General features: G+C 42.7%; 1 protein-coding gene across 6 annotated transcripts in view; it reads left to right on the forward strand.

Annotated features, from left to right (window-relative positions):
• trim44 (tripartite motif containing 44) overlaps positions 1-12482 on the forward strand; it is a 71436-nt gene that overhangs the window by 25249 nt on the left and 33705 nt on the right. For all 6 annotated transcript variants that reach the window (XM_079500686.1, XM_079500684.1, XM_079500685.1 and 3 more), the window contains exon 4: positions 5883-6194. In XM_079500686.1, coding sequence (XP_079356812.1) covers positions 5883-6194 — 312 coding nt within the window. The remainder of the gene's footprint in view (positions 1-5882; positions 6195-12482) is intronic.

The following is a 12482-nucleotide window of genomic DNA, read 5'->3' on the forward strand; positions in this document are numbered from 1 at the left end:
AGAAAAATCCCATACACCCACAGTCACCACTCCAGTCCACATGATCACAAGTACCCAGCCTGTATAGTGCAACGTCACCACTCCAGTCCACATGATCACAAGTACCCAGCCTGTATAGTGCAACGTCACCACTCCAGTCCACATGATCACAAGTACCCAGCCTGTATAGTGCAACGTCACCACTCCAGTCCACATGATCACAAGTACCCAGCCTGTATAGTGCAACGTCGCCACTGAGAACCGCATTGTGGTTTCATTTCAAGAAAGACTCTGTGTCTTGTGTCTCACTCGGGATAAGTGTTTGCTCCCAAGAGTTTAGGCTTTACACATTCCTTTTCAAGATTAATTGGTAGCACCACCTAGTTTATAATCAGTCTCAAAGGATACACTGTGAGGTTCTGTTTGAATGGCTTGAATCATTGTAGTCAAGTGAAATGTCAATGGAATGTTTGAGAGCCTGAGAAGTTTCTATTTTCAGTCAAACACCCATGACATTGTGTTTCCCTTTCTCCTAGAGAAAGGATTTCACTCACTCAAAGCATATTTGCTTAGTTGAACTTTTAAGCCAGCAGCTTCTATAACTCTTAATTTAGGTTACATACTGAATTCTAATCAGTTCAATTCATTATGCTAATGTATTAAAGGCCTTGTATAACACAAATGGTGAAATGGCCATAGTAAAATAAAATATTGAACTAGAAGTTTAGTTAATGTGTTCAGTGGAGCTCATACTGTATCTCCGCCCGGCAATGTTTTTCTTTTTCTTTACTTTTTTAAGCCAAAATTGATCATTTGATTGATTTTTTTTTATACAATCGATTAAATTGAGTAGTTCAATTAACTGTTGCAGCCCTATTAAAATATTAAAAAAAGAAAAGGTACTTAATTTGCCTACTGACTGTGCACAAGAGATTTGGCTCCGATTGGTCCAGTGATTTGCGAGATTAGCCCCGGACAAACCAACCAACAGACATGGACGAAAACATAATCTACTCCTTTGCCTTCGGCCTGGCAGAGTTAATTATACAGTATATATCAAATCACACCTGTGTGAAGGTAAATTCTCCATGCATTGTCAATGGGAATTTAATCTTTGTGTAGGACGAAAATAGCCGATCGTCCACATATGACGTAAATACTCCCATTCATTATCAATGGGAATTTTATGTTTGTGTAAAAAAAAATCTACACTAATAGCTGAATCTAAGAGGGGCTAGCGCCCCTCAAAAATTACATGCATTTTGAATTCAAATGATGCGGTTTTATTTTTTACTTTAAAGCATTTACCTCGTAGTCACTTTGACCTGTTTCTGTGGATTTTAGAGTTCTGGGGTTCATTGTACAGTAATACAAAGTCATTTTTTCAAAAGCTATGACTTAACAAAACAAATTAATAATGGAATACATTTGCCTGTACTTTTCATCGCTCCATTGCGCCCCATCTCTTTGCCCTTGTAAACACTGTGTCCCTATCTCTGCACCGGGCCCAATTGGAGGCCTCCGCTTGCAAGCGTGTAAATGAAGATTAGCACGCATGAATGCCTCCCTCCTAGTCCTCACTAGCAGGGCAAATGCTAGGAGAAACGGCGTCTCCAGGCAAAGAGTCCAAGGGCAGAGAGGGCTGCTGCTGCTCTTCACACATAAGAACGCTGGGCTGAGATCATGACCCCCATCAACCAGAGGGGTCGTGGTGACTCTGAGAAAGGGCAGGTGGCTCCTTGGAGGTCTGGGAGAATAGGAGAGGTGGTGAGAGAACATGTCAGAAGGCCAGATTGATGACTGATAATATACTCAAGAGAAAGGAGGGGCTAAGGGTTGCACCATTGGCTCCTAATCCTGCTTAGCAATTGGTCTTGGGCAACAATAACTAACTGCTTTGTGACGGCCGGCTATTCCTTTTCCGGAAGCTATATTGTGTTATAGTTGCATGCACTGACCAACTAATTCAGATGTTTGTTTAACATTCATCCTTCTAAATAAATACTATTACTAAATAATATACAATCAGGGTATTTTTTATAGTGTTTTCAATTTTAGATGAGAAGGAAACAACGGTAAGAGGAACTGTTATAGCTCTAATGCACAAGACACTTTGTCTTTAACGTTTTTCAAATGTTTTTCCCTCTAATAAGAGACATTTTAAAATAAGAAAATGGCTTGTGACGCATTGATCTTGTAGATCTGCTATTTTCACAGAATCTTCACATATTTTAGTTGAATGTTCACCTACACTGACATGCCATGGCTTCATACGCACTGTTTACAGTATAATGCAGATAATAATCAACCTTTTAGCCATACATCTGATGAATTTATATACCTTGATCTGACTAGCCCACAACATTATTGTACCCCTCTCCAGATACAGTTTACATGACGAATTAGGTTTATATTCTGCTGGGTCTATTGAATAATTAAGCAAACAACCATTTTAGACGCAACTGTAGTGCATATGGCACACTTGCATTTCATGTCATTGGGCTTCTAAACACATCAAAACACTTGGAACTAGAAAAAGTGCCCTTCTGGGCACAGGTCTCCACCAGGAGGATAGGACTGTGTGAGATGTTTGGCAAAATGTTTAGGAGTAATATAAACATGTTTGCCTTTGATGGCAATTGGATGATTTGAGGCATTTTGTTCCAAAAATGTGTTTTGCAAAAATCAACCTGTTGGTGGCGCTATAACAGGCCAATGTGAAAAGGGTGGGATATATTCCTCAGCCTAGTAAGAAAATGTGTGAAAGATTTCACGTAAATTGCATGCTGTGTTCATGATTTGAGGCTTTTGTTCAAAACGGGGCAATCTTGCAAACTGTGAAAGCCAATTATAGCCAATTAGGATGGAATATGAAATATCGGACAGATCCGACTTGAGCACATGACCATAGAGATACTGTGTAACGATTTGTGAGATTTTTGGACAGAATCTGGAGGAGTAATATCAAAAAATGTGTTGTACAAAAGTCAGCCTCCTGGTGGCGCTATAACAGGCCGTTCTGGAAAATGCAGGGCAGAGGTTCATCGTTGGCATCCAGGGAGTGTGTGTGCAAAGTTTGGCATCGACCGGGTTAACGGTGCCTGAGATTAGCTGGTAACGGACGGACGGAAGGACACACGGACACACGGACACACGGACGGACACACACACACACGGACGGAGTGCAAAACATACTCTCTCCCCATGCCTTCGGCCTGGTGGAGACAATGAATTAAGTTGTAGCAGCGGTGGTGAATATTTGATTGATGATTATGTTATGTCTAAGTGGCATAATGCCAATACCATTGCGTGATAGAGTGAAAAAAAATTCCCCCATCTTTTTTTTTTCTCCCTCTTCGGCAAATGATAGGCCTAATCCTGATCAGCGATGGTTTGCTTCATTGGTGCTTACTGCTAAGCACTGCTTATTGTAAAATATACTGAGATGATAGGTAAACGCATAGAATATAATTTTTTCCACATACTGTAGTCTGTAATATCCAAACATTTACGTTGATTTTGAATTTGTTGCTGTGTGCTCGGAGATAAGGAGAACAAGAATACTTAAGGTCGCGGCGAGATCCAAGAGTGTAATAACTCTTTCAATAGGTCGGACTCCCAGTCCCATCTCCTCTCTTCTCCTCCCAAGTGTGTACCGGGATATGTACGTAAAATATAATGTACAGTATATACATTATAAAGACATAAGATGGAGCCATCTTCTATTGTATGTATGCAGCGGCGATCATGTTTCAGCAGCAGCAGGGTGTAGGCCTGTCACAATTATTATTTTGATATCAGTGGTTCTCAATATTTCATGTCAAGGACCCCAAAATGATTGCCGCCGACCCCCATCTGAAAATATTTGTAGCTATTTCTTTTTGTAGCTATTTTTTAAGCAGCTAAAGTATAACATTACACTTAAAACACCAAAAGGGGTTCCTTGCCCAGAATGGGTTAAATGCCAAAAACGAATTCGTTAATCGCAATTATTTGTGAGACCATTCATTTCCAACTTAAATTTGTAATCTTGACAGTCCTAGAAGGGTGCCACTGTGACATGTATATAGCGGAACACTGTATAAACATATCATTGGTTCCTTTAGATTAGGATGAACTAACTCATTCAGAGTAGTACCCTTGAACCATGGCCACCTGGCTTATACAATGTCATTACATTACAGTAAAGTACTGCTGTTTATTACTACTATTATAGAGTCCTGGGCCTGAGCATTCAAAAATAGATTAGTTTCCCAGAAGATTCCATTAGTCGAGCTTTGCAGTCTAATCTAATGATCTATGATCATTTGTTTTGTTAATTGCAAAAACGACTTTCTAAACCCTCCTTTAGTGAAAAAACTTGGAACACTGTGACAAGATGCAATATGGGGAATTCATGTCAATGATGCCATTGATTCAGATGGAGCAAAAGGTTACTGGGACACAAAGATTCTTCACTTTCCATTAACCTTCAACTCTCTGATTCCAAATGCATGTCTTTTTCTTATTACAAAAGGAACTAAATTAAGAAAATGTTACTGCTCTCGGTTGGTTTAGTGGGCGATGTGGAGGACCTGATTGCTTATGCAAAATTGTGGAATACATGACAAGACTTAAGCACCTGAGGGTGCTGGCTCTGCCAAACACAGCACAGGCTGATGATTCTTTGCTTCACTGGAGGTAGGGAGGGAGGGAAGGAGGGAGCGAGATGGAAACAAGAGGTAATAAATAGAGTGGAAGTGAATTGAAGTTTACCTTGGGGTGGGGTTGGGGGGGCTGATGGAACAAATGAGATAGATTGGTTGTGATGCGAACTTTGGATTGTTGTCATGGTGACATCTGTGTCGGGGGAGAGGGGGGGGGGGGGGGTTGCGGCGGCGGACGTCTCCGTGGGGGGTATTGGAGAAGATCTGTTCATCGAGGTGATGTTCAGTAATGAGTCGTAGCGAACAACGGAGACTCATCGGAGAGCAGGGGAAATGGATTGCGAGGGAATCTCTGGAACCAGTTCAATATTGCGTTGAAAGCTAAACAGATGGCTTGTTGTAGCGGAAGACGCCACTGAGGTCTATCTGCGGATGAGACGCGTGATCGTGGCCTGCGTGTCCAGAGGAGCTGCTGCATGCCAACAAATCGCTGGTGACTGCAAATATGGTTTATTCACCAATGAGTTCAAGGTTCAATCAAGGTTGTACTTTTATGTAACTGTACACAAGATGTAACAATAGAGTAAAACTTATTTTTGTTTGGCTTCCTTCAGACAATAGATAACATGACATCAAACATCACACACAGCAAGCACAGCAAACAAAAGGATAGAATAAAGAGTGCAAGAAAGAGCAAAAAAGAGAACATAACATATGTGCATGTTTTCCCTGTAGCAGCAAAGTTAGGTAAAGCTTACGTTCAGCATAAGTTTGTTTAGAAAGGTGCAGTTTGAGGCTATGTTCCATATATACAACAATTTCATTTAGAAAGGTGCAATTCGAGCATAATGGTGCGAGAAGAGGGTGTATGTGCATGTGTGAGCCATCCTGTTCTCTATCATCTTCGGATTTTCCCTTCATATCCGCTTTGCTTTCTTTAGTGTCATCTCATCAGTATTTCTACAGCCTCATATTTATATCCATGGATTATATCTCAATGATTCATAACATACACAGTCTACACTGATGTTCATTTTACCCTTTTAGCCTTAATGTCTGACTGTACCACGTCCACGTGTTGTTTACATTTCTGACAAAGTATTCAATCAATCAATCAATCAATCAATGAGAAGACAGCCCAATGTGCCTTTAGATTTTTGCTCATCCATATTACTTGCTTCCCCCCTTTCCCACTCTCTATCTCTCTCTCTTCTACTCCTTTGTCCCTTATTGTACACTGCATTGTCCTGCTTTCAGATGACTACAGACGAGTTGGAGGCCTACGTGAACAGCCAGTTTGACGAGCTCCGCAGACTGGCCCGTCTGGAGGAGAAGAGGACCCTCCACCTGGTGGACCTCAAGGAGGCCTTCCTGACGGCCCACGCCGCGGAGAAGATCGCAGAGATCAACGTCCACACGGAGCGGCTGGAAGAGGAGATGGCCTCCATCACGCATCAGCTGGACCTGCTGGACCAGGTGGAGAATAACGAGGCGGCGCTGCTGTGCGGCCCTGCCAGGGCGGTCCTCGAGGCCAGGCCAGGCGTCCGGCCAGGCCAGGCCAGACCGCTGGTGAGAACCCCCGCTTCACATACTGCTGTCTAGAACAGTGGTTCCCAAACCTTTTCATGTCAAGGACCCCCAAATCGACAGTCATTAGCTTGCGGACCCCCATTCGAAAATGTATGCCAAGGACCCCCCATAAGAATAGATTTTTACGGCTCTAGCAGTGATTCTCAACCCGTTTAATTTCAAGGACCCCCAGTTTGACATGCATATTAGTCTACAGACCCCCATTTAATGGCATTTCTCTATCTCTGGGACCCCGTTTTTTTATTGTAAAATTAATGTTAATTTAACTCGGAGTGTACAAATGGAACCAAATGGACCCGTTGGGGTCCATTTGTACACTCTTGAGTTACAGTCCAATAAGGGTCTAAACTTTCATTTAGCTAGGGACCCTCTGGAACTCTCTCAGGGACCCCTGGGGGTCCCCGGACCCCACTTTGGGAACCACTGGTCTAGAAACTTGAAATTGGTGATCGTGCATAGTTCCTATTGTATCGTTATTTCCATAAAAAGGGAAGAAGATGGGGTGGGGGCAAGACTAGTGTGAAAGGTGATCAAACAAGAAATCAAAAACATCTATAGTGTACATATTTACACATAGTAAATATGTAGTGTAAGATGAGCTATAAAGGCACGTGAGGCATAGCAGCAGATGTATGCTGTGCATGATATACTTGTTAGTTAATGTGCTAGAAAAAAAACTATAATGGGGGTGAGGTTCGTCACTGCATTTATTTTCCATGGACTTGAGAACGGATGGTTGGATTTTTATTAAAATTGGTGGTGACGCTCAGTAGGCTGCCCTGAAGGGATGATTTGCTTTTTGGGTCGAAAAGGTTACGGTAAAAACGGTATACGTGTGGGTGGATTTACATGGTTATTAAGCTGCCACAGAGAGAGTATGTTTTGGGTCGAGAGACATAGAATGAGAGATGTTGGTGTGGGCAGGATTTGCAGCCCTAGGTGCATTTCTGTTCCATTTTTCATCATAGACAGAATATTGAAACAAGTGCCACTATCCACAAACCCATTCCAAATGTAAGCAAAGAGTCGCTTGAATGATTGGGATAATACACTATGGGAAAGTTTGAGAAATGTTACTTTCCTTTCATGGTGTCAGCTGTGAAATATGATCATTTGATACAGGTATTAAGAACCACCAGAGTTGGCTGAAGGGGCTTAAGTGTAACTATGTTTGTCCTCTGGCTGGTAGCCAGTTACTCCTTCATTCCAGCTGGGTACACTGTGCCTGGGCCAAGGTTGTGTTTCCAAACATGCATTCACTCATTCACTACAGCACACGTGTACATATAGTATGTACGTTCATGTACACGTACATTCTTAGGATGGTGGTGGCCCACTTTCACCTGTAACCAGACTCTGCAACACTTCACTCTGTCCCTCTCCCCTCGTTTAAACATACAGGAGGAGACTCTTATTGCTTATAGTTCGCAAATTAAAAGTGCCCACTGGCCCATTTGTCACCTGCTAGACTAGTAACCACAGGCAGTCGGGCAAACAGGCTGGAATGTGTTTTTCCCTGGTGAACCCATGCAGGGGCAGAGGGACTGCACACTGCAGTAATGTGCAGATTGCTTTTCCAGCTGAGAAATGGATCCATGGTGGGCCAAGTTCATTATGACCCTAATTGAATGCTGATGGTTATTCTGTTCTCTTGTTAGTTATTGCTGGAGTGGGCACTTAGAGATGTATGGTGGTTGGACAGGCACAGGGGGAAAACGGTGTGTGGGAGTGAGGTGTATAAGGACATGCAGGGAATTACTGTCAGACTGTCAGTGGTGCGTGCGTGCGTGCGTGCGTGCGTGCGTGCATATGTGTGTAAGAGAATTAAGGTCTCCACACACCGCGCGCGAATCGGATGCGAATTCGGACTTTTAGCTGCGTTTCTCCATCGGTTTTCCGAAAAACGCGGCCGGTGTGCAACCACCTTTAGCCTAGTATTTCTTGCAAATATGATCCTCAGCCATGTTTACTAATGGGACAGAAAGGGTTAGATCTACTAGCTATCACCACTTGCAAGAGGCTTCCAAAATAGTGCTGTTTCTACATTTTTAAGCATGTCCTTCATATATGGGGTTCATGCATTCTCCTGATTATTCATTCATGTTTGCATTATTCTTGGCAACCCAGTCCACAAATAATATATACAAAAACTCCATCAGCAATCAATACCATGTTATATTTGTTGTCCAGGATTATTATTATTTTTTATTTTATTTTACTAAGCATTGTTAATAAGGTTACAGTGGCTGGTATGATTTATTTATATGCCCTGGACCTAATGCAGCAAGAATTCACAGCACAAAATGGATGAGGAGAGAAAAGATCCGGGTGTTATGTGGTCCCCACATAGTGGTGCATTCCCATGGAATGGTAAATCAATTCTACAACTGTTACATCAGCCAGCAGCTAAAGTATACCGTGGGATTTTGAGTGCTTCAAATGGAATCAAAACATTACCCGATATGACATCAGAAAACTCAAAAGTAGAACTTGATGAAACAAAATCAATTTTCTTTGGTCTGAAACATAGTTTTATTTTATTTATCTTTTTTTTGCTGCTTGTTCCTCTTTTCTTTTGTATTTACTCGTCCCGTCCCTCCCACTGCCTATAATCTAATCTCACAGTCCCTTTCTGTTCTAGCCTGCAGCATGTTCTGATGTAGTACCTTGATTCTAGCTGGAATTGTAGAAATGAAAACGATACCAGCTTCCATGTCAAGTCAGGAAAGGGAATGCTGCTTTGTATGCATATCAGCAACTTGCTACCCACAACCAAGTAAGAATAGAACCCTCTGGGGTGGACTAACATTCACGGGATGAACGTTTTTCTTACTGATAACTTTCTAGCCTTTAAACCCCTTCCCAAGCACAAGCCACATAATTGAGGTGATTCTGCTCATAATTTAGTCGGGCAACTACATTTCCATTGGTTTTGCTCATAATCCTTTATTCATCTAACACACTCACACACTCCTACATACGTGTACTGTACACACATAAACACTAGAGAAGTAAAAATCACACCCGTGTGAAGTGAGGGGCGCTCTTATCATCGTACATCATCCAATAAAACAAAAATGAATATCAATACATTAACATTAATTATGAATGAATTAATATACAGTACTTCCTAATGAATGAGCCAGCATGAGAGCTAACATGATCTTCGTCTCTCAGTTCTAACGTTGGACAAAAAAGTTCAAAGTAGCTTATATAGGAGGAGCAGAGCTACCCAGACAGCAGAGAGCTCAGTAATGTCTAATACAACTGCTGTTCTAAATCCTTTGAAACATACATTAGTTACGTCACCAATAATAGTGGTCCCTTATTGGCAGAGCTTGAAGGATAAGCGTCGGGATTTACGTCATACAGTATGTGACGTAAAGTCTCCATTCATTGTCAATAGCATTTAATGTTTGTGTTCAGACAGAATCTACACTATAGCTGTTTATAGGAGGGGCTAGCACCCCCCCAAAAAGAAAAGAACGTTTGGGCACCTTGTGAATGGCAGCTTTTTTATATCTGAAAAAGTCTTGCCTCCAAATTGTTCTCTAATCTCCTCATCTGTCATTTAATCAATACAAAGTGCTTGTGGGTAAACAGCTGCACCACTCCACAGTGTTTACCCTTCCAATTGTTGATGACCCTAATAAACACAGATCCTGTGCCGAGCGGCAATGATCTTTCTGTCTAACCAGCACACTTGCAGCTTGTATGTGTGGTGGGTCGGGTGGGGGGGGGGGGGGGGGTGAATGGGCACATGAGCTTAGCATGTTTTGGAATAAAATAATTTAAAATATTTTAAAGAAATTGCAAAATAAACCCCTTTAACACAATGAGTGCCGCCTGCTCAACGCCTGCTCAACGCCTGCTCAACGCCTTGTGAGCTAAGACATTCTTACCTACCCCTTCCCATCATTGCTTGATTGGCACATAATTAAAGCGGAATCATTTCAGTGCCACATATTGGGCATCGTTTTGATACTGGTCCTGAGTCCATTCCGAGAGCACTGTCATCGAGATACATGGCCTGCGGCTACTATGCTGACAGCGATTGTGAGATGGACTTTGTCATTACTCAGGTTGTCAGCACTGCAGCTCAGGATTGCTAGCATACAGAAATCTTGGTACCTGGAAGCTATGGGTGCGGGGTGGGAGGGGGTGGGGGGGATCTGGTAACATCCTGCAATCTCTCTGCTGTTTTCCACTCTAGCCCCCCATTACTGCCCTGTACAGACAACGTAATGGATGTCTTCCCGTTTAATGTAAGCTATTTGGTGCTGACAGAATCGATGTGCAGAAACGGTAATACTGATTTGCCCTGACAGTGAGAATCTATCCTGTGGAATAAAGCTTGCTTAGTGTTGACCTCATTAACCTTCACCTATTTTGGGCATGTTGTAGGTGTAGATTTTCAATAGCTTTCAAAAATAGCCGATCTACAAGCTCACAGCACGCCACGATGCAACATGTTGGGAGCTTGTAGATTGGGTATTTTATTTTAGGGCTTTTAAGTGATTCTAAAGGTAGCTCCAGAAAGCACAGGCGGACGGCTGTCAGCCAGTTTGAAAGTGTCGGGAGCTTGACGATAGGAGACTCCCGACGACAAGCTCCCGTTGCTTGCCGTCGATATCGCCTTCCCGACGCGTCGGAACCCGTTGATGAAGAACCGAGCATGTTCGGTCGGCTGGCGACCCTTGTGAGCCGACGCTATCAATGTGAATCTTTAGTCTGCTCGTTATGTTTCAGGGCTGACTACTAGTGTAGTGTGATCTAGATACCATATTCTCAATCTCAAATGCTATCTGCGTTTTGTTTTGGTGAGGCTGCAGAAGCTCTGTGTTGCCAGATTTTGTGAGTGAAACAAGCGACCAGGTCTATGAAAACAAACCCAGAAGAAGCAACCAGTTTCACCACTTGAGCCCTATTACATCAGCTGTTTTAAAAAATAATCGTGAAAGCAAGCCCAAATAAGCAACTACACTTAACCCATTTAGGCCTGACGTCGAAATTAAAAAAATGTCTGTCAGTTTCTGACAGTTTTCTGAAATACCTCATGTTTCTGTAACAGTGGTGCTCCATATTTCATGTCAAGGACCCCAAAAATGATAATTGGCCACATTTGCGCCACATTTTTCACATGTTCATAGCGCGGCACTCGGCTTCGTGCTATGAGCTTGTAGATCTGCTATGTTTCAACAGCTAAAGCGTAACAATGCTTAAAACACCAAAAGGGGTTCTCGCCCAGAATGGGTTAAATAAGCCCAAACTAAAGCAATGCGCAACTATGAATAGGGATGTGCCGATGAGACATTTTGGCCGATCGATTTTCAGCTCCTCTGAAGTGACATGTTAAGCGACGTCCATTTCTGCTGACAACACAACGCAGCTGAGGACTCGCAACGCAAAAACATGCTCATTAGTTATGTGTCACAGTTTAATTTGGCCCGCATATCACCCCATCCACCCACCACCCCAACAACACTGACACTTGTGTGTGTGCATGTGCATGCACACACGCGCTCAACCACACATAATATAACATTGCCAGCTGTAGAGGCGGAGACATTAGCATCATGCTGCTCAGCTTGGAAAGTCTTCCTGGAAGGAAGTGTTTCCTCGCTCATAGCTCCTCAGAAATGCTCCTTGGACCAGCAATAAGAGACCTGGCGTGAACATCAAAATGATGGTTCAAGTGAGGATAGAGGAGCAAGGAAACTTGGGATGCAGCCTGTAGGATGGCATTCATTATTCAGCCTGGATTCACCGCAGTCAACGTGCTTGCATTTGTCAGACTACTCTGGCACATACTGCACGACGAGCTGCCAATCAGGTGCCATATTGAGTCGATACCAAGAGAGGATAATACAGCAGGGCAATTTGGCACATTTCACTTGGTGGACCCAGTCACCCCCCCCCCCCCCCCCCCCCCCCACACACACACACATCCCAATTATCATCCCACAAATGCATGATAATTACTAATTGGGACATCATTATAAAGTCTAATGGACAGGCATTCCAGTGATATAAGACGATGCTACACAAACAACAGAGATCTGCTCCGACAATTTTAACCCTCTTAGCAATATTATTAAACTGAAAATGGAAAGCCTGGTTTCCGGTTTGATCCAGTCTAGATCCCGCCTACTGTATCCAGCAGTTTGCATGCACACATCACATACCATCAAAATAAAGAGTATGCACTAAAAAGACAGGCATTGGCGGAAGAATGAATTTTGCAAAAATGGCACCTTGTTTCTTTTT

The sequence above is a fragment of the Electrona antarctica genome, assembly GCF_951216825.1.
Source record: "Electrona antarctica genome assembly, chromosome: 5".
NCBI lineage: Eukaryota > Metazoa > Chordata > Actinopteri > Myctophiformes > Myctophidae > Electrona > Electrona antarctica.